Source organism: Canis lupus, chromosome 32 (genome assembly GCF_003254725.2).
Source record: "Canis lupus dingo isolate Sandy chromosome 32, ASM325472v2, whole genome shotgun sequence".
Taxonomy (NCBI): Eukaryota; Metazoa; Chordata; class Mammalia; order Carnivora; family Canidae; genus Canis; species Canis lupus.
In genome coordinates this window covers 33,062,791-33,086,958 of record NC_064274.1, presented here as the reverse complement: position 1 = coordinate 33,086,958, position 24,168 = coordinate 33,062,791, and the positions used below count along the sequence as shown (strand labels likewise).

At 35.4% G+C, this 24,168-nt stretch overlaps 1 protein-coding gene across 1 annotated transcript in view; it reads right to left on the bottom strand.

Annotated features, from left to right (window-relative positions):
* Window positions 1-24,168, bottom strand: part of ANK2 (ankyrin 2) — a 229,977-nt gene that overhangs the window by 93,020 nt on the left and 112,789 nt on the right. Inside the window, 7 exon segments of the mRNA XM_049104827.1 lie at window positions 3,106-3,303; window positions 8,310-8,408; window positions 8,937-9,035; window positions 11,935-12,132; window positions 18,263-18,361; window positions 22,896-22,994; window positions 23,167-23,265. Of these exon segments, the coding sequence (XP_048960784.1) occupies window positions 3,106-3,303; window positions 8,310-8,408; window positions 8,937-9,035; window positions 11,935-12,132; window positions 18,263-18,361; window positions 22,896-22,994; window positions 23,167-23,265 (891 nt within the window).

Genomic DNA, 24,168 nt, shown 5'->3' with positions numbered 1-24,168 from the left:
TCTGCTATTGCTCAAATACTTAGTATTATTCATCCCTTCCTGTAAATCCTGCGGCTATACAATGAGTGAGCTGACTTATGTGCAACACCCTCTCCCCACACTGTCCCAATTCATGTCCAATTAGATCCCACCAGCACCCCCCGACCATGGTTTTGCAGGTCTGCTTTTACACAGTCAAGTTAGGTTGAGACAGTTGAGCTAGGTTTTTCAAAATTCATGATCTCTAGCCAGAGGGTACTCCTAGAAATGGACAAGTCCTCTGATCTTTAAAAAAAACATAAGTGATATGTACAGAGGGAAAAACATTCTCCAACTAAAAAGAGAAGGTTTTTTTAATTGAGAGCCTGGGGCTTTTTCATCCTTAGAGTTCCAGCTGAGCTCAGCTCTATTTCATAAACCATCAGGATAAGATGGAAGGTACACCCTTTCGCATTAACATGCCCTCACTTCTAAACAAATACTATCTAGTCCTAAAGTATAAACAATATGGATATTGGGACAAAACAGAAGATTTTTTCTTATTTTCATTTTCTTCATGTGAAAATAGCAAATGTAAAAATATTTCTCTTTATGCAGACAATTGGTCTTTTAAAAATGTTATGGAAGTGACTGTTAAAGGAAATGACCATCAAATATATCGAAGACATTTTTAATGGCGTGTCAAACATGTATGCTGTTTTCTACACTATCTGCAGAATGGATTTTCTACAATATAAGATTGCAAACTAACAACCAGTATGGAAATCCTCTACAATTTATTATGATAAATTTGCATACCTAATTCAAATTATGAAAACTTCTCCAATAAATCAAGAAAATAGAAGATGTTGAAAGAGTTCTTTTCAAAAAAAAATTATTTCCTAAGATGCACTAGTGGACTCTACAACTGGATTTTATTACATGGCAATGGATAAGAAATGTAATATCATTTCTATATTTTAGTTCTTACTGAGAAATAAACATTTGGAGAGTATGAAATTATTGATTTCAGTTGGTCTTGAATAGAAAAAGAACATATGTACTTTTCATATGGGAATGGGAAAACAGTATCGGTTTTGTTTTTTACTTGCAATAATTTTACAGTTGCATTATAATACTGACAAAAAGGCAAGGTTATATTTTTATAGATAGATCGTATATATTACACCATTATTCAGATATATCTGAGCATATTTATTACAGTTTTACCCTAATGACAAATATATCATACCTTTATTTAGGACAGCACCCAAATCTAATATTGAAATCATTGTTATAAAGATAGCATAATTACTTTGTGGTTTAAAATTGAATATATGTCTTCACTGCGGAGCATGTAAGTCAAAAATACTCATTAAATATTTGCTGACTGACTACTAAAACCCTCTCAAAAGAAGTAATATGTTTAGAAGAATACCATCAAGAGGACATAGTTAAGTGCTTCCAGATACAAAAATAAATTAAAAATAACACTATCAGAAGCATTGCATGATCAGTTTCATGAAAGGTCTAGAATTTCATTCTACTCAAAATTTTCCCTGATTTAAAAAAAAAATTTTCCTTGATTTATGGACTTCTTGTATTTATTTTCAAATGAATATATTTTTTAATGTACAATAAACACTATCTGCCCCTTCATATACTGATGCTAAATGAAATACTCTACCATTGGTCTTCTACTGAGAATATCCCTAGTAGGGTAAATGACCACTTGAATGGCATGATTTCAGTGGCCACAAGGAAATCCATGCCCCCAGACTTTAAGGATAACTGATACACTGAATTTCACCATAAGGCTTCATCATGTTCATTTCTGTTAAAATGAAAATATCTTTTGGAGGAATAACTCTATAATTAGCTCTCACTATCCTTATAAAAAAGGATGTATGAGAATTTTTGATAGAAAACAAAAAAAGTTTATAAGGACAACGGGTTTACTGGAATACTTCTGAGTGATAAAAAGACACAGAATAGGACTCTAGGGGTGTTCAAGACAACTTGTCTTTTTCATAGCTATTTCTAAAGGACATAATGCTCCATAACTTATCGATAAACATTATTAAAACCAATTTACAACTGAGTTTCCAAAGCACTAATTAGTTCAACAGTGAGATGCAGAAAACATAGTACTTGCATATTTGTGGAAAATCCTAAGAAACTTAATTTTCACTAAACCTGTATCTTGTGTTAAAAAAGCATTAAGAGATCTAAATGATGAGCTAATTTCTAAATATAGGCCTCAATTTTTAGTTTCTCAGAAGCTGACTCCAGTGGCATATGTATAAGTGTAAGATAGATAAACATTAAATAGATAGGTGGGTAGGTACAGTTACAGATATATATGTAGAGAAAGCAGGAGATGTATAGACAGACATGTACTTGTAAAAATCAAAATATTTTCATATTTGAATAATGTCTTTTCCCCTGACTCTTACTCTATTATAGTTAATATGCTTGCCCACAAAGGCTAAACAACTGAGGTTCTTTATTAAAAACACTGCTTCACTGGCTGCCACCCTCACAACCACCCAAGCTAAGCTAAAGTTGGCTCAGAAATATATATTTTACTGAGTTCCCTGCATGCCCCCTTCCCCAAGCCCCCCAGGTGCCTCTGATGCTCAGTCGGGCTTGAGAATGGCTTGGGTAGTGGCCATGGACCAACAGCTTAGAAGCAGTTGTTTGGGCCAGAGCCCAGATGAACTGTCAACTCTCTCTCTGTATCTCTCTCTCACTCTCCATTTCTCCGTCTGAAATTTGGAATTAAGACCAGCAGGTACTATGGCAATCTGGACTCACTGCTTGAACTGCAGTGATATTAACTCTTGGGAGCTATAGGGTCACCACTTTGGTCATACAGAGAAACAGAGAAAATAGATCTGCAGAGAGAGGTAAATAAAACTGACTTGCAGGGAAAAGTCAAGATTCAAAAATGCAGCCATACAGGCAAAGAGCCTACTTCTTGCTTCCTTGTGGTTTTTTTTTCCTCATAAGGCTCAACTGTTATTGTCCTTGAATTCTAGAAGTCATCTCTGTTTCCTTTTAATACATCCCCTCTTTTTGTTCCAAGTTTTCTTTGATTGGTTTCTGCTTACATGAATCTAAGAGACCCTTAGCTAAAAACAATACCTTAGTTGACATGTGGATATTGGCTCCCTTATCCAGAAGCAAGGTGACCATATCTGTGTGCCCCTCCTGTGAGGCCAGGTGGAGTGGGGTCACTCCCTGTTTTGTTACAATGTTAGTCTCTGCTCCATAGTTCAGGAGTGTGGAAGCTATCTGCATTTGATTCTTCTTGGCAGCAATATGTAAAGGAGTATAGCCATTCTGTAAAAAATAGAATAAAATAAAACAAATATACTTTATAAGCTTAGCACTTGCCCTAATGTGTATGTGTGTATGTATGTATATATATACACATATATATGACATATATATGACATATATATATATGTAACATACATGTATATATATATGAAGGAAATAATCTCTAATGAACAGAAAAGTTAAAAAGTGAGTTTATAGTAAATTCAAATTCTTACTCATTACAAGTTCCCATCCAACAATACCCAAATCTTTACAGCCAATATCACAGGGCACCCATCCTACCGTAAGACAGGTATAGACACAAAGTCCCAAAGCTTAACATTTCCTTCTTACAATATTGAGTCTTTCCTGCAGAGCAACACAGATAAACCAGGTTCCTCTTCTACATAACTATCCTTCAAATACCTGGAGATGGTTTAATATTTCCCTTCAGTCTTCTTTTCCAGGTTGAACTTTCCAAGTCCTTCAACTATTCCTGATATAAGTCCCATTTATAGATCTCTCCATTAAGGATGACCTGTTCTAGACTGATTCTAGTTTGCCAATATTGCTCTTGAATTGTGTGACCTGGAACTGAATGCTATATTTCAGGTACAGTTTTAGTAGCATAGAATAAACTGGAATTCTTTCCATGATCTTTTCAGAACACTCCTGTTATTATGCTTCTCGCTAGATTATACTTTTTACTCACTCAATAGTTATTTAGTAAGTTGCCAGCATGTGCCAGGCAGCGTGCTAGGTATAGGAATACAAAGGTGGATGATACACAATCCCTGTCTTTAAGGGGCTGCCTGCTAGTGGAAAATATATTGGCTTATATAATCCTGGATATAGCCAGTCAAAATCCTGGATCTTCTACTTGTCTGTATAATTTGTGAGCTCAAAAGTAGAAATATGAGGTTACTAGTTTTATGTGGCGGTTTGTGGATAGGACCAGAGAAATTCATACTTTGCTTACTAAAGCCAAACTTTAAACCCTATACTTAGTTAAAAGAAAAAACAAGTAAGCAAACAGACCTCTAGAAAAAATGTTAGTCTGGAACTTATATTGTTTCCTTTCCTTTTCTATTTCAAGTCTGCTAGAATTTTCTATGAAAAATATGTAATAGAAATTAAAAACAGTAGCTTTGCCATTAACTGTGATACAATGAAGGTAAAGACTGCAAAATGATCCATTGCTTCTTATGAATCTATCATAAGAGGTAATTTTAGGTTAGGTCATTTCCTGAAGTCTAACTGCAGAGGATACCAAAAATTAGAAGGGGTTTTGAGAATTTAAATGTCTTTATATGCCATCATCAAATCTTGATCCTCAATGGTCCTACCATATCTAACTACTCTGCCCCCATTTCTCCAAACAAAACTAAGCATCTGTCAGTTCAGATAAATGATACTTCTCTTTAAGCTGAGGAAATTTGGCAGCTCTCCTTAGGAGCCTTCTCATGATCTGATCATACGTTCAAGATGCTCCAGGTGTTCTATCTATTAAGATTAAAGGATACTTAAATCTTTGCAGACCCTGTAAGTTTAGCATCTTTTTTCTTTTTTTTTGCCATAGTGTTTTCTTCAGTTCAGATGTCCCCCATTCCTGTACATGGGCTCTACAAAAGTTAGGTGAATTATCAGAGTAAGTCTAACAACGTTAAGAAGTCAGAGACTTGGGATCCCTGGTGGCTCAGCGGTTTAGCACCTGCCTTCAGCCCAGGGTGTGATCCTGGAGTCCCGGGATCAAGTCCCACATCGGACTCCCTGCGTGGAGCCTGCTTCTCCCTCTGCCTCTCCCTCTGTCTTTCATGAATAAATAAATAAAATCTTTAAAAAATTTTTTTAAAAATAAAAAAATAAGTCAGAGACTTATGTGGAAGAAGACAGGAGGTTTTATCGAAATAACATAAGAGATCATTTAAAAAGATGATCTCTTATATAAAAGAGTTGGCTGTCCAGCAGTCAAACTATAAGATCTAAATAGCCCTCCTACTCCACATAGAGCAAAAATTCTTGGAACTAAAAAAAAAAAAAAAATTCCAGTGAAAACTAATAAAAGCTTCCAGGCTCTGGTTGAAAGCAAATAGATTCTAGAGTTTAAGGGATTTCGTCTGTGGTTGGGTTAGGTGGTTGCAGTGAATAGAGAGTCAAAAAGCAGAGATAGGGATAATCAACCAACTGGAAGCCTCTTGGAGTGGTCCCAGCATGGAAAGACTCATGCATATCACAGGCTGGGGCAGATGAGTGGAAGACACTAGAGGAGCCTCCTGACCACCAGTCTACTCTGGACATAGTAGAGAATTGCTCAACCTGGTCTTATGGACTCTATGTGTATACCTAAGAGTAAGAACCAGACACTGGAGAGGCTAGTGATCATGGCTAGATTTGTCTTTTTGGGAAAACCATATAGATTATTTTATAATTTAGGTCTTCTCTCCCAAGTAGATTGAAAACCCCTTGTGGGAGGAGAATGAAGTTTTACTACAATCCTTTCTTTATAAATAGTAAGACTTCAAATAAAGTGTTATTGAGTATTGATGAACTCTTTCATATCTATGTTGAGAATGGCCAGCTTGGAGAGTTAATGAAAAAAATACTGGCATGTTGTATGAGGAGGTATTTTTTTTATTCCATTGAAATAGTTGCTTAGTCTCCATTATTTCATTTAAATTTATTGAGAATCCACATAATACTGTATGAGATAATTCAGGGATATGTAAAAAAAATATGACATGATTACTATCCTCAAGCAATTTATCATCTAATAGGAAGGAAAACCTCAAATAAATGCAGAATTAATGAGACTATTGAGAGAAGGGTATAAAGGGATAAGAATGATATGCATAATTATAAATATTTGCCCCCTCTTTGATAGTTTAAATATTTTATTATTAGTATATATTTATACCAATTAAAATGTATATGTATATATAAATGCATATATGTAGATTGTATGTAGTATGTGTATAATGTTATGCATATTTATAATATTTTATATTTATATACAAAATATATGGTATTATACAGAGTATAATTTTTATATTGAATATCCCATTTTATTTTATATGTATATGTGTAATTTAAATAGATACTTGGATACATGTACATATTTATGTAATAGAACTAGAATAATCCTCTCTCTACTACTTTGGGACACAGTGGACTTAGTGGGTAAGAGTGGTAGTTCTAGGGGCACCTTGCTGCCTCAGTCAGAAGAGCATTAACTCTTGATCTCAGGGTTATGAGCTCAAGCCCTACATTGGGTGTAGAGATTACTAAAAAAAACTAAATAAAAAAAAAAAAGAGTACTAATTTAAAGTCAAATTGCTGGAGGTTAAATCTTAACTTTATCACTTATCAGTCATATGACTTTGGATAAACAAATTAACCTATTCAAATCTCACTTCTTTATCTATAAAATAGAAATTTATGATACCAATCTCACAGCATTATTATGAGATTAAATGAGATATTGCATGTAAAGTGGTAGGCACAGTATTGGTAAATAAATGGTAGTTGTGCTGTTTTATTATGTCATCTAACATAGCATGAATATTTTCCTAACACACTAAGTACTTTTTAAGTGAATCCTGGTATATTCTCAATATATGTTTGCTGAATGAATTAATGAAAAATGCAATGATTACTTTATGTATTATATGAGCTTCATGTATATGTTCAATGTAATAAAGGGGCAACTCAAATGGTGAGAAATGCTCTGTCCATAGGTCCAAGTCTTACTTGACACTGTTTCAGAAATTGGTGATACATACACATCAAAAAGGAATTCCAAGGAACTTAAAAGGATGTATATTGTAGTTAACATAGATGAAATACTTAAAGAAAAAAGAAACAAAGAGTCTTTCATATACCACAATGAAAAAATTGAGGTCTAAAAGAACAAGTGAAGAAAAGGTTATGTTTTAACATTCTGGTTATGGGGGGAAAGGAAAAACCTATCCTGCCTTTCTTTTCTTTTTTTTTTTTTTAAGATTTTATTTATTTATTCATGAGAGACACACAGAGAGAGACAGAGAGGCAGAGACACAGCCAGAGGGAGAAGTAGGCTCCATGCAGGGAGCCCGACATGGGACTCGATCCCAGGGCTCCGGGATCCGGCCCCAGGCTGAAGGCGGCACCAAACCTTTGAGCCACCCGGGCTGCCCCTGCCTTTATTTTCATTACTTAAAATTTAAAACTCTGGTCTCTAAAACACTGAATGTTGGTAATAAGAGTCATCTCAGCTGGTTTGTAGGCACAGCCCATTAATCTATGCTGACTTTTAAAAAATCTTAAAAGGCTTTGTGGAAGTAACTGGTAGAAATAAAAAAAAAAAAGTCAATACCAAAAGCCACTATCACTAGGACTACTTGCAGTTACACCATACCATGTGTTTAAAAACAATTCCCTGCAACAACATGGAAGGAGCTAGAGATGTATAATACTTTGTGAAATCAGTCAGAGAAAGACAAATACTATATGATTTCACACATACATGTAATTTAAGAAACAAAATAAATGAGCAAAGGAAAAAAAGAAGAGGAAAAAAACAAACCAAGAAACAGATTCTTAACTATAGGGAACAAACTGATGGTAATGCTGGTGGAGGGGGGAGGATGTTTGAAATAGTTGATAGAAATTAAGAAGCGCACTTGTCATGATGAGCACAGGGCAATGATGTATGGAAGAGCTGAATCACTGTATCATATACCTGAAACTAATATAAAACTGTACATTAGGGGATGCCTGGGTGGCTCAGTGGTTTAGCGCCTGCTTTTGGCCCAGGATGTGATCTGAAGACCGGGGATCGAGTCCCGCATCAGGTTCCCTGCATGGAGCCTGCTTCTCCCTCTTCCTCTTTCTCTCTGTGTCTCTCATGAATAAATAAATAAAATCTTTTTTAAAAATACTGTACGTTAACTCTACTGAAATTAAAATTTAAAAACAATTTAAAAATTCTCATTTGCAGTCAGATTACTAGTTATACCCTCTATCTGTAAATCCTTTTCTGCGGTCCTCACCTTAGCAGTGGCATGAGGGGAAGCACCCTTCTCCAGTAGCAGCAGTGCCACCTTCTGGTTGTCATAATGAGCAGCAACATGGAGCGGGGTAAGGCCATTCTGTAAAGGGTGTGTTTAAATTCAGCATTAATGAATTAGCGTGAGCTGCCCTGAGCTACCAAAATGCATGGAGACTGATATAGATTAAGTCCATGTTAATTAATTAATACGGTCAATGCAAAATCAAATGAATACCTAATGATTTTCATATTAGAAGCTTAGCTAAAACTGAAAATGTTTGGTGGAGCTTAAGTTAGCACAGGTTATCTTGATATCCACTATAAATAAAAGTCTAAAATGCTGTGCAAGAATCGACATTGCAAGGATGCTTCTAAATTTAGAGAAGTTCTGTGCCCTGTTGTGACAGGAACATACACTTGAGGCACAGCTCTGAATGCCTTCTAAATTAGTGTGTATGTGGACAGGTCATGGACAGATATCCCCATCGTGTCTATTTGGCATAGTTTCATCAGTTGCTTTCATATTCCTTCCAGAAGAGTGAGAAAAATATCTTGAAGTACAGATCTTCAAAGCTTCCAACCTGACTAAAGTGTTACGTAACTGCCATGTATTAGAAAAACCCTTTACCTTCCCTGCAGAATCTGCGGCAGCACGGCGTTGCAGGAGAAGTTTTGCCACATCCAGGCTTCCATACTTGGCTGCTACGTGCAGGGGAGTAAAACCCTTCTGAAAATGTGAAGAACAGAGTAAAATGTAATATTTGTTTTTGTGGTTCCTAACAAAATCTTTTTTTATTTGTTAACATATTAAGCAAACTATGTTGAGTCTCTATGTTTGGGAAAAATACTAGAAGCATTAAATCTGCTAGTCATGAACAAGGACTACAATAGAGAAGGAAACTTAACATGTAAGAGTGTGACTTGATAGCCTGAACAAAACAAATTGTATTTTAAGGACTTGAAACTGCTATTTAACTTTATAGGTTTGAGATTTATAAAAGCCACTACTCTCCCTCAAAGGGCTCTGATTATTGATTGGGCGTAGAGATGGGGAGAGCTTGTCTTTTTCTTGCTCTAAAATTAATAGGATGAAGACAAGAGCTGCCTTCTCTCCAATCCTTCTCTTTCTTTCTATACATTTTATAATACCTGAATTCTGAATTTCTACCTTTAAATTTTAGTATATTTCAGCAGCCATTGGTAAAAAAATATTGTGATTCAGGTGATTTGTATTTTCTACAGAAATAGCTAGATAAATGGTCAACAGAGAAAAAAATGCTCACTATTAAAAACCACCTCCCATCCTGTTATCCCCGTTCCCAGAAGACCCACACTGTATAAAAAAGATCAATTCCTTTTGTAAAATACACTCTACTTCTGGCATAATGTTGAGCTGATTAACATCAGACTTTTAAACACACCAAAGTATAAAACTTTTTTAAAAAGAATGCTCTGTTATCCATGTTAACATGTACAGATTCAATGTCCTGTGTGCCTAAGTAATGCCATTCTCTGTAATTAGCAGCATGTTACAAAAACAGCCAAGTCCCTGGACTCAGATCTCAAGGATGGCACAGTTCCTACACCATGATCTCAAATCCATCCTCTTGGCCAGACAGTCTAACCACATGCTCTTCTGGCACGAAAGTGAAAGTATGAGAGTTCCAAAGCTGACCAAGGCTTGTAACACACAAAGCAAATGTGCCTGGAGTAGGTGGTCTAAGGTATGGTTTATCCTTGGGACCACTGAAGCCTTTATCACAACACAGAATATCTCCCAAGAAACAATATTGCCCTTTCACAGTGTCACCACACAAATTATGTTTAATTAAGATGTTATTTTTCTTTTCACTTCCTTTTGAACATTTGGTACTAATAAGTCCTTGGAGAAGAGTGATTCTTTCACTGTCTCCAAATGTGGGACAAATATAGAAGTATTTCCTCCTCTTGCATTAGTCTGCTGCAGCCAACATTTATTGTTAATGTTCAATCTCTGCTCAAAGTACACAATGATTAGGGTGACAGTCAGGAAGAAGTAGAATTCTTTAAGAAACAACCACATGGTAAAGGAAGAAAAATAAATGCCTTGTCCTTAAAGTCCTGCTGGAATAGTGATCCAGCCCCTTTGTAAATTTGGAACCTATTATTAGACAAAACTACATAGAATCTTTACTGTGGAATCACAAAATAGAGGTTGGAAAGCATCTCTTGAGTCACACATCTTCCTCCTTCCCCTATGTTAATCTCATCAGGATTTCATTTACCCTTTGATATTTATAAACACTCAAATAGTTCTAATGATGATGAGTCAACTATTCATCAAAACCCCAGTGAGTTCTACTATTGAACTGCTCAGTTTAATAGTTCCTTCTATTTAACCACCCTATTTTACTATTGTTTTAGACATATCTTTTAAATCCTAAAAATTTTTGCAAGGCACTGTTTTATTCTCTATTCCTGTATTTTACAGATCTGAATTTGTCACCTTCATCTGATGAGACAATTACCCAGTGTCTCTTGGGTTGTTCTTGTTATTACTATTATGTTTGTTGATTAGCTTCTGTTTTTTTTTTTTAATGACTTTTAAAATCCTTTCAACTCTTCAGATTTCAGCATTTGATTAATTATCTATTTCTTACATTAAAACATGTTTTATAGCCTCAAGCAACCAGATTAAGTCATAATGGCTAGCAGGCTGCTCCTACCTCTAGGAGGACAAATGCCACAACACTATTTTAGTTCATACTTCTCCATCCAATGTAGTATTTATGCCTATTTGTTATGAGAACATTGAAAATATCTTTTAAATAATATGAATCACTGTTGATTTGTAGGAATTATTTCGCCTTGCAAACGATACACTTGCTGTGGGCTTTAAACGTGTCTCATTTTTCTACTCTTCTGTACCCATCCAATTTCTTTTTCTCTGATTAACTGAGTGTGTTCATGTCTTATTCTAAGTCATATCCGAATAGTGAATTTCAAATAGAATGTATCAAGTGAGAAAAAAATTATTCTGCCCTAGCATGAAACTTTCAGGCTGGTGTATACAAAGAATATACAACTAATAAAGTGATTGTCCAGCCCAGCTCTCTTGAGACACTGTAAATAACCAGGCAAGAATATAGCTGATAAAGATTAGAGAGCAGAATGGGAATGATAGCTGGAAAAAAATGCAATTAAGTGAATTTCTAGATAGTACTAACACTCTTAACAAATATAGTATTGCCAATTTAATGCAATTTTCTTTTCTTCATTAGTAATACTATTTCAATATATTTGGGAATCTTCTATTTTTTCCCCCTTCGGAATATATTATAGATTTTTTAATGGAGAGAGAAGAGAAAGTAGCCCTTACTCTATGGAAATAATCTTAGTTAAAGCACTAGTTACTTGTATTAGAAACAATACTATTTAGAAGAATGGAATCTAGCACTCTTTATTGAAGATATTATATGGAATTTCACAATCCCCTTTGATGATTTCAGAAATGAATCTAAAATATTCAAGTAGAAAGAGGTAAGTCAGAGGCCTACAGAAGATCTTCCCTTCTTGTACAGTAGCACTGGGAAATCCTGACTCAGGATCCCACTTAGTCCATGTTGTCATGAAGCCATCCCCCTTACCTTGGTAGCTAAGGAGTGGGCTGCTCCTGCTTCCAAGAGGACTGATGCCACATCGACCTGGCCTTCCCTGGCAGATATGTGCAGTGGTGTGTACCCATTTGTCGTGGCTGCATCTGGATGAGCCATATGTTGTAGAAGCAGCTGGACAATTTCTGTCTTACCCAGGCGAGAGGCAATGTGCAAAGGTGTCTGTTCCTCCTACAACTCAAGCCAAGTAAAAGATTAGTGCCAGAACAAGCCAAACTTCACTGATAAAATATTTCACTCAGATGTTTCCTGATGTCTTCTTGGCATCTCTAGGAAGTCCTATCCAAAAGGAAATTATTACTACTCTGACCATGATATATTTCATATTTTGTTATGGAGGTAACCTGTTTGGTCACAAAATCTTTCTTATATTTTTTTTAGTAATATGTATTTCCATGAACTTGGTCATTGTTTCCTGGGCACAACAACATGTTTCTCAACTCATTAAGGCCTCAGCTCTTACTTACGCTTAAATACAAACTAGTGTGTGGTTCTGAATAAGAAAGAAATCTAGTCCAGAAGTATTAAGACCTAGATTCTCATCCAAAAGCTTTCACCGAGAGACAGTATTTATTCTGGGAACTATGTCAAGAGGAAAAGAACGAGGGATGCTGGGAAAACTGTTCTTACTCCACTCAAACAAGCCAAGGATAGAAATGCTGGTCATTTCCTTCAAAGAGAGACTGCAGATAAAGAAGATGTTATAATCTGATTTTTTTTTTAAATGTTGTTCCAGGAAACATTGCAGATGGTTCTGGGACTTGCATCCAGGACTTCAACATGAAATGCAAGAAGCAAATGAGTACTTGCCAAGTGCTTTCATTTAGAAACACAGAGAAGAAGACATAGCTGGTACGAGGAATAGGGAGGATATGTTGGAAGAGGCTCAAGAAATCATGTGACTCTAATGTATAGTCAGGAAAATGTTTTCATTTCAGTGTTAAGAGAATTAGGCTAAACCATTCTTTTATAAAAAGAAAAGTGAGCATAACCTGAGTAATGAAAAAAAGGTATGTCTTTACAATGTGTTCAAGGGCATGTTATAATCAAAGTGAGGAAGGAAAAGCTGGGTTAGCTTCCTAAGCTATGAATGAATGGGAAAAAAAAGATAAAGTGGGAAAGAGCTTTTCAAATAAATGTAGTATGTTAAAGTATAAGAAAAAAAAAGTATTCAGAGGGAGCTACAGGAGGAGATGAAATAGCATTGTATGAATTTTAGGGTGGTGAGAAGTAAATAATAAAAAACAATAATACAAGTGTTTTAGCAATAGAATTGGAATCTTTTTTAAAAAAATGCAATTTATAAACTTCCTTCATGTATGATGCATACTTGATTCTATTCTTACAAAAGATCCGAGAGGAAGTCATAAAATGTATTAGACCATTTTCTAGAAAACAGGTTAAGAGGAATTAAAGTGGTTCTCCAGGATTGTTTGAGGTCACCAGCTTATTAAAACAGGACTTGAATTCAGGCATTGGATTCCACAGACATTCATTGGCCTACACATCCTATAGAAATAGACACAGTCAGTTGGCCACTGAGAAAACCTACTGAATGAGGTGACTCTCAATAGGAAAGGAAATTGACAACACTTTAGAAGATAGAACTGTCTTCTAAAATACAGTGGAGAGAAGAAGAGCCAAATAGGGAAAATTAAGTTACAAGGATAAATGGAGAGCAAAACAACAATAAAAGAACCAAAAAACTTGAAAATGGCTATCATGAACATCTGCTGTTTCTGGGTTTCCCTTCTTATACATCTCCCCAGCACAATTTGATAGAGGTGGGCATTGCAAGTGACATAATCTAAAAGGTAGGAGAGCTGGGGCAATAAGGACACCTTCATCCAGAGTTGGTAGCAGCCAAGTATTTGGTTAAATTATCAACTCTTGTCCCTTGGGTCTTAGACCTCAGATTATTAAAGTACTTGATTTTGTTTGTTTGGGTTTTTAATTTTTTTAAAGAAATAAACTGTCTTGCCTACTTTCTTCAACTTTTGGTATAGTTCTCTCTGAAAGCGAAAAAGGAAACAAGTTTGGTTAGAAAGTCCTTCCAATCGTAACTAGGTTATGAAGTTTTTTTAAGGTTTGGGTAATTATTTCCCTGTTGAACTTGCAAAAGTTGAATTTGCTGCTCCAAACTAAAGTTAAATTCAAGCCAAAAAAATGGGAAAGCACAGAAAATAATATTCATGGAAAGGCCTTTAACAAGAGGGAGTTATTAGCTTGATCTTCTAAGCCTCTTCCAAATATACAGGACAATAATTCCCTCATCATAAAGTGTCATTGACTATGAGACAGCCTGGACCAGGAAGATATGAGCTCTGCCTTACTACCACAAGCTACAGTCTTCCAAAATTAGGAAGACTTGCTGAGCCCCAACTTCTTTACCAAAAGACAAATAGCAATGGCTGGGATAAGGTTCAAATATTTGATAAAATTTCTGCTATTAGTTTCTAACTAACAAGATTCCCATGAACCAAACTGACTGGTAGCTAACTCAAGCTTTACGGTGAATTATGTTTCAAGTGAGTTTAAGTCTAGGGCCTCTGTGACTGCTCAATCTCTGAAAGCAAATGCCAGCACCCCCATATTGTGCCAACAGAACATGGGCACCTCAAATAAGAGAGCTCCCTGATGGGGAGGCCCCAGTGGTTCTCTCAGTCATATCCATGGAGGTTACTGGTCTGGTCAAGGAAGGACCTTTGTGAGAGCAGGGTCTGAGGGCAAGCACACTGACTGACCAACAAACTTATGCCATTGCAGTCCCTGCTTTCTAGTCTGTCCAGAAAAATATACCTTATGCTCTTGACTTAGGAGAATATCCAGCTCGCACTTTTAAAATGAGAGACAATGTTATAGTAAATGATTTTTTTATTTCATTATATATTGGGAATAGCACCATGAGTATACAACCATGAGATATTATTTCTAAACCTGATTAAGAATACAGACTATCCAGAGATCTCACCCTTGGAGTTTAGTGTAGTAACCAAGTATAATTGTTGACCATCTCCCCTCTGGGAGGGAGTGAATTATAGAGCAATGTATTAGGTTAAGAGAGAGAATTTTCAGAAGTGTGTGCATGTGAGTATATGTGCTGAGAAACCAGGAGGTGAAACAGAAAAGACAGGTTTTTATTTTTCTGTTCAATATCTCCTATAACCTTTTTCTGGGAAGAGCCCTTCCTGCTTTGGGAAAAGAGGGCATCTCACACTATATGTGGCTCTGGAGGGGCTGCCAATCATCTCACCACATTTCATGAATGAACCACATGAAAGAGCATGGAACCTAGGCTTGATACTATATCCTGGCCATAGTGATCAGCTCAGGTGGAAATGTGACTAATTTAGAATCCTGTTGTTTGTTTAGATAGGAGAGACAAGGGCTCTCTTTATATCCGAAATGGAGATAATAATGTCAGCAGAAAAAAGCTAGGAGAAAGATACAGAACCAAGGGAGAACCCTTTTCTTACTCTTTCTAACTCATGACATCAGGCAAGACAGCACAATTTTGGATTTCAGGACCCAAAGCCACCCTACAACACATATTGTTCTGTGTGTGTTAAATAAGATAATTTGTGTTAAAATGCTTTATGAAGCACTTTTCACCACTGTGAAAAGGTTAACTAAATCAAAAGATTTCCAGTCAAACCTAAAGAGCTAACAAAAAAAAAAGAAAGAAAAGAAAAGAAAAAAAAGAAGAAAAGAAATTCATAGTGAAAGTAATACTTAAAATAGAACATGTGAAAAGGAAAACCTTAGCTTCTTGCTGCTCAGTATAATCCCAGGATCAGAAACATGGGCATCGCCTATGAGTTTGTTTGAAATGCAGATTTTGGGCCTCTCCCCAGATCTTATAAGTTCAATCTGCATTTTGACAAGATCCCCAGGTGATGTCCGACATAATGACTTTTCAGTAGCAAGGCTCTATAAGGCTATGGTAGTTTCTCCTGTCCAGAGCCAGAGAGATACTATAGGGAAGGAAGTTTAGTTGCAACTTAGGATGGGTGGTAGAGCTGAAAAATCACAGGATCATGAAATTTGATATTTAAATAAGGAGGAATAAAAAAATTAAAGACGTTTATTTACATATGTAGACCATGACACTAAATGTAGTTGCAAAAGAGAATTAAAATGATAGAATTGGGGGTGTCTGGGTGGCTCACTCAGTTAAGTGTCCAACTTTTGATTTCGGCACTGGTCATGATCTCAGGGTTGTGAGATGGAGCCCCACATGGAAACTGCTTAAGATTCCCTCTCTCCTTCTTCCTCTGCCCCTCCCACTCACACACGCTCTCTCTCTAAAAAAATACCAAAACAATAGAATTGATGGAATTTGTGTGGAAAAAATTAAAAATACATAAATGTTATAACATTTCAAAGTAAAGAGTCTGTAGCCAACGGATTGGAGGAAGGGGTTTCAGATGGTATCCAAAAAAGCATAAGGCAATAATAACAGGTTAAATTGATAACATAAAAAAATTGACAAAGATACATGAAAATAAGCAAATTTTCACTAAAAATAAATTATAATTTGAATATGGACAAATATTAAATGGTTTTATTTTGAGAGATAAACAGGAAATCCTTTTATTATTCAATATAGATTACAAACATTTATCAGAAATATTATCACAATAGTGAAGATCATGATACTCAGAGTACATTGACTGATAACTTTTTTTTAACAGCTGAATGCCAGGTAATCTTGAAAGGAAATGAAAACAGGCAGAGCACAGAAATTTTTTAGGGCAGTAAAGCTAGTCTGCATAATAAGGATGGATACATGTCAATATACATGTCAATTTGTCCAAACCTGCAGAATGTGAAACACCAAGAATAAACCCTAATGTAAACTATGGATGCTGGGGGATTATGATGTGTCAATGTGTGTTCATCAATTGCAACACATGTACCACTCTAGTGGAGAAAATTGATAACTCAGGAGCCTATTCACATGCAGGATCAGGGCATATAGGGGAAATCTCTGTAACTTCCTCTCAATTTGCTATGAACCTAAAACTGCTCTTAAAAAATTGTCTTGGGGTAGGGGAGAAACAAGAAAAATGCCAAGGCTGGGAAGCATACAGTTTGAATAACAAAAACTCTAAACATATAAGAACATAAAATACCAATGATGATTACCAAAGAACATAAATTACACTACTCACACAATGGATAAAAAGGCAGATAAAATCCAAAAGGACAAGACTAAGGTCAAAGCTGCCCATGTTTCACTGGATTTTTCATGAAGGTCTGTGGAAAAAATGCTATTAAATTCGTGGAGTCAGAGAATGTTAAGAAAGTCTTGAAAGGAGCTTCAAGGTTTCTAAGTCTAACCTTTATATTTTAATGATAAAAACCTAGAAGTGCAATGACTTGCCTGAAATGACAATGTGCAGGACTCTAGCCAGATGCTTTCATTCCAATACAGTGCCATTTCCAAAAGGGAGTCATGATGGCACAATTCAGGTGAACTGAGTTCTAGCTTTGGTACATCAAGGAACACTTGAAGAAAAGTGTTCAAATAGTCGATGAGAATCCCAAAGATGCTAGTGTAAAAGTTAATGGAATGACATGGAAAAGGAAACTGAAGATATAGTATGTTGATAAAAATCACTAGTGTATTCAGTGTTAGAGGAAGAAGGTGAAAAAAGCAATTGGAAAGTGAAAAGAAAAGGAAGGAAAAAATCAGTCTGTGAAGGGATTAGAAGCCAATTAGAAACAAGAGACTCCAGTCAAGGAATCCTTAGGGCCAAAATTCTTCTATTTTGGAATAGTGGAAGAGCAGAATGTCCAACTACGTAAAGTCAAAGAAGAAAAATAGAACTCATTATAAAAAGGAAGAAAATAAAATAGATAACATTCAAACTTTGAGTACAATTGTCTTTAAGTAACAAGTAAGTAATGTCTGTGGAAATTTGATTGGCTTTAAGGTATGAAATAAATTTTAATATTCATTGTATCTATAATGTGGGTAATTTTGTTTAATTCATGAAAAGAAAAATATATGTAAAAATATTTTCATAGATTAAAATGATTAGGTTAGTCAATGACACATTTCTTAGGTCCTAAGTTATATATATATATGTATTTCAAATGTCAGTTTCTGAAATTGGGCTGCATTTTATTGAGTATATTTACTATACCATTTCCTTCTCTGCTTGAAAAACTATTGAATTGATGTTTTCACTTAAAGTCCATGGCATTTCTAAATCAAGGAAATGAAGAATAGCATTCTCTCTGAAGATAGAACTCATGCACACAAGAGGAGAGAACCCCGAGCACCAGCACCTACCCTGGCTCTGGCATCAACAAGGGCACCATTTCTCAGTAGGCATCGGACCACTTCGACCTGCCCTGCCCGGGCTGCCATGTGCAATGCTGTCTCCCCACGCTGCCAGGAAACAAAGATCATTGAGTCATATGTAAACCCACAGCTCTGTACGGTAAAGGATAAAAATGTGCCTTTTTGTGAAATTCAGCAGTCAATCCAAAGGTTAGGAAATCTATGAAAAGGCATAATTATTTCATATTTAGTCTGGAAGAATACAATTTTGTATCCTCCATCTTCATAGGGATAAAACAAATATTTATTTCATTTTTTTCAGTCTGTGACAAACAAGTGAACTTACCCAGACATCGAGTATACCCTCAGGTTTAACTTCATAGTCAATCTGGCATAACTTAAATTGCTTTAGGTGATTTGAAGTTGACTTCTATCCTTCAGACCTAAAATCTGTCATTGTCATATTTGACTATGTAATTACAACTTGATCTTATTTTAAGGAGAAACTCCAGATGTGAAAGATCAGGTCAACACAGTGCAAAAAAAATCATGTCATTTGTACCAGACTTAAGTCATTCCTTTTCAGAATTCAAAATTTACTTCTGAAATAAACTATTTTACATTGGGTTTGTCTTTGTGTTATAGGCTAGACAATGTCTGTTTACATAGGAAATTTGGTTTGCCCAGGATGTCCCCTTATGATTAATGAGCATAGTTAATTATAGACAGTTATTTGAAAGAACTACCAAGAGATGAGTAAAGCATCTGTTAACAGTGTCATCTGTTGAGGTGGGCAGCACTGGGCATCAGGTCATTTTTCAAGTATCTTTGTGCCACATCAAGATACAGCACAGTGATCAGGAAATGGTAGCTTAAACTGTAGCATGAAGGATGATGGTTAGATGAAAGAAATCTCGTCATTGAGAAACCTATTAATTACTGCCTGTAAGAGAAAAGGTTTTTGTTTTCATTTTAATCAACCTATTTTTTAAAACCCATGTAGTTCTGGTTCAGGTAAGGGTTCATTCTTCTAAACAATTCTATGGTTATAAAAAAACAAGACACGAACAGAAATGATTACCTCTAGTCACCACAACTATTCTAGAAAATAAAGCTGATTTCATTCAAGTAAAGTAAACCTTTCCAAGTAAGCTAAAAAAATCTTAAGTTGGTTGTGGTAATTGGATACTTCTGACAAATTCTAGTGAATAATTTCTTCTTATTTCTTGTACAACCTAAGTTTGATACATAGCTCACAGTTCATTTTTTCCTAGTATCTGAGAACCATTCCTTAGGAAGTTATGAAAAATTCATTTCAAATGATTTGATTTTGAAAGCATTAAACTGGACATCTACTCTAATATTTTTTCTTTTTTTGGTTGATAATTCATTTAGCCTCTAATGGCCTTGTTTAATGATGACATGTTTTGACTTTTGCAAAGTAAATGTATCTGGAGTGTGTTAGCTTATAAAATCACATTATTGGAATAGCAATATTTATCTTAAAATTTGAGGTGTATGGCAAGATTATTTTAGTATAAATGTGTTTCAACTATTGCACAACTATTGCACTATTTCTAATTTTTGTTCTGTGTCACTTAAAACCTATCTCTAAATAGATCAAGTTAAGGTCTAACTATTCAACAACAACAAAAAGCCCTCAAATTCTTGCTCTATTTTAAGTCTTATAAAAGGATAGCAATTTTACTAGAAATAAAAACAAAAATAAATTTCCCTAATAAGAAGTTAAGTCAAAGAGGTATCATAAGTACCTTACCTACTTAATGATAGATTTGTAAGTTTTGTTTACAAGCCACACTTTATCAATAAGGGGTTTTCAGAATGTAATATGTTTCCATTACTGATCTTAAGGTTCCCAAAATTCTTATTATATACTTAGAATGAGTTCTCGTTCAATCTTATTTAATGACTCCAGGGTAATTGATTTTTATTACAAACTACCCTTACCCTTTTATATTTATATTACCCTTGTTTATATATAAGTTTAAATAAAAATGAAAGATAGATTATAAAATATAAAATATTTTTATGTTAAGCTTATTCACTTAAGTGTTGGAAGAAATTTTAAACATAATATGAAGTGTGAACTTAGCCATGAATCCATTGATTTTTATATGAGAAAACTTGGTAATACCTCATATTGTATCCTAGACAGCTCCCAAAATGTTTACTTTTCTATCCCCATGGTTGTCAATGAATACTTCGGATTATGGATGTATTACTACTGGTAGTCCAGCTGTCTGTTTTGACGTATATTTATGAGCTTTCCATAAAGGAAGCTTTCCAGTAATAATAACTGCACATGACTGAGTTATTGGTACATCTCACGCTTGGAGTGAATTTTGAGACAAAAACAAGACTGGCAAGAGAATGGGTATGCTCATGTCCAAAGCAGGTACTCAATTTCATGCCCCTCTTCTCAGTTGTTAAAACTGATTTTGCCGACAGCTACATTGACTTACACTTTGGCTGCATCAGTTGGAAAGCATCAAAGCACAACAGACAGCATTGCATTCAAAAATGCAACATGATTTCAGGCAACACACAAAGGCTCCAAGGGTGGGGTACTTTAGGGTCAGGAAATGACCAACTCTGACACAGCAAGCAGGCAGTAAGTGTTCACACAGTTTCTTAAACAACCTGCACAGAGTTTTGGATCTAGTAGCTATAGCCTCATATCCTGAGAATTCACGAGTTCACAGGCATCCCACTGTTAAAGAAATTAAATTCCTCTAAATGTAGGATTGCCAGATTTGGCAAACAAAAATATAGGATGACCAGTTAAATTTAAACTCCAGACAATGAGTAATTATTTTAGTATAAATGTGTTTCAACTTTTGCACAGTACATACTTATACTAAAAAAAAATTGTCATTTATGTGAAATTCAAATTTAACTGGGAGTCCTGTATTTATCTGGCAACCCTATGTATCAACATGGTATCTGCTCCCTGAAGGATATATAATACAAAAATAAAAATGAACAAACAAAAAATAAGTAGGAAATATCTTAAGGAGAGGATTACATTAGCAAGTGCCTCTCAAGTATCTGTTTTGAGAGGACTGAAGGAGAATAATGTGTAATAGACAAATGAGATGATAAAACAAAATAAAGTATCACAGAACATAGTTATATATGTTACCATTATAATATGATAACATAATTTAACACAGTATCACCATTGTTCCTTGATCCTGAAGGCAATGAAATACAAATAAGGAAAATACAGTATGGTGGGAAAGTACATAGGATACTTTTCTTGAAAGTTAGTGACTCATACAGCTCTCAATTTAAAAAAGAGGTGGTTATCATCTCTGCACAGAAAAAGGATGATGATGATTTCTTCTAAGTTCTAAGAAGTAACTAGAAATTCAACTCAAATTGGCATGTATTGAAATTAAAGATTAGTGTATAATATTATTACTTTATGACCCATAAGCTATAATTAGGGAAACAAACATAGACTACATTTCAAATATTTAATGGTTTTATGCTCCAATTGTGAATAATATAGAGTATTAAATAATATTTAAGCCAGATAAATTTATTTCACATGGATTTTGTCCATGCATCAGAGACTTTAGCACATAAACAGTGTGTAAAATTCAAAGAAAGAGAATGTGAGAGGGACTACAAATGAAAAGTGAAATTGAACATTCTGTTTCACAACTCAAATGGAATGATATACCAAAATTTAACAATAGTCAATCAACTGCTTTTGAAAACATGACTCAATAATAAGCACTGATGTTTGTTTGGGTAGAATTATTTCTACTGCATACTTTAAAAAATCTCAGTGTTGCAGTGGTCCCTGTTGAGCTTCAAATACATGACTACATCTTGTGCAGAGTAAGGAGAAAATTTTCATTAATGACCAAAGTTTAAAGGGGCAGACTCCAAGAAAAATGAAAGAAATAATAAGGAAGTTGGAAGTAAAAATCCTAATTTGAATTAGGTAAAAGAATTCTCGGATATCCAATAGTTAAGGGCAGAATAAAAGTTGTCTTGAGACTAACATTCATTTCAAGATATACAAAAAAGTTGCAATGGTTAAATTATTTCAAGGAAGAGAGGACTACACTCTAGCCAACAAAATCAAATCAAAATGAAAAATCAAAGAAAGGTTAGAAAATGAAAAATCCATGTTATTGAAGAGGGAAGGATTTGGTATCAAATAAAAATCCCTCCTATGGGTCTATGTCTCATTAACCATTTGGTATGACTTATCTTGTTACTGACTTGGCATGTTTTTCAAAATTACCTGGAACGTAATTCACTCAAACTGGAATGAGTCCTTCAGATTTTACTTCAACCAATCATTCATTCACGTTCCAAGGAGCTTTTGAAATGTGTCTTGTTTTAATAAATGTATTGAAGATGCAGGTTTAATCCATCTGCACCAGGAAGCTGAAAGGTCCCCAGCTCCCATTTTATTTCCCTAACACATTTCTTCTCAGCAAAGTTCTAGTAAGTATTTCGGTAACCTGGGATCACGGAGGTTCTCCTCAAAGCTCAGCTACTTGCTTTGCTGATGTACACACAAACATCCCTACACACAGCCATCCTCTCTCTTCCTCTCGCTCTTTCTTCCTGTGGTTATTCTGACCCCAGCCATACTCACAATGTTAGTGACATCTGGAGAGGCTCCGTTCTGCAGCAGAAGGAGGACAATGTTCAAGTGGCCCATGAAGGCAGCCACATGTATTGGTGTGAGGCCAGACTGCGAAACAAAGCAACAGTAGTTTTACTCCTCTGCACCCGTGGAGAGGTGGGCTTTGGGGACTTCTTCAGATAAATAAGGCTTGAATGAAGAGGACAAAAGATGGGCGACAGGAAGGGGAAGGAGGAGTAAGCGAAGGAATGTTTCGTGACAAGCTGAAACATTTTTCTACCTCTGTTATAGCTTGGATTGAAGCCCCATATTTCACCAGCAGTTCCATGACTTTGATGCGGTTTTTCTTGCAGGCAATGTGCAGTGGAGTAAAACCATTCTGTGCAAAAGACAATCAAGTTAGTTGAAAACATGCAGAAACGATCTTCACACAACTCCATGCTGGCACACTGCAGGCAATAGTGTTACATCGTCACATAACGTTACCATTTCTTCTGATGCTGTAGGTGCTGGGATTTGGAAAGGAAAGTGGTGGTGTGTTCCTGTGGGCACTGACCTTGGCTTCTATGTGGTGGGCCTATATGTCATTCCTTTTGTGCGGTTATAGGGCAAAACAGAAGTAGAAGAAACTACATGGGCCTACTCTGCAAAGAAGGAAAACTCGACGGGCAAGGATGCTTTAGAAGTTAAATTTGTTAACTAGTCCCATGCATAATCCTTACGTATAGTATCATATTTTTATTTGAACAATGATCCCTACGTATAGAATAGTTACACCTTTTCTGCCAGTTAGTTATTTTGCTTGTCCCAGTGGGGACTGATCATCAGTCAGTATTTTTCTACACTAGCCATTCTCACGACAGCATATTGTCTTACCTAACCTAATGACTTATTACACTTCACAGTGTTTGTTAAGTCATTTCCCATTTATGAGCTTCGTAGTAAAGCCAGACATAAATAGCCTAATGTATGTGTAGCACTTAAATGATTTTAATTACATAAGACTAATGTTTTATAAGCTTATTGACCACTACCCAATTGAAAATGAGTATTTCGCTTCTTATGAGAAAATAAGTATTCTCACATAATTGTACATAACCCTAAAAGTAGATCTGCTTCCTGGGCAATTAGGAATAAATGGATTCCAATGGAAAATTTTCTAATAAAAATGGGATTTATTGTTTAATAATTCTTACGGCATTCTCCCATTTTAAATATCGTCTGAAGACTAATTTAACCAGCATAAACCATGTAAATGTATAGGATACAAGGAATGCTTTCA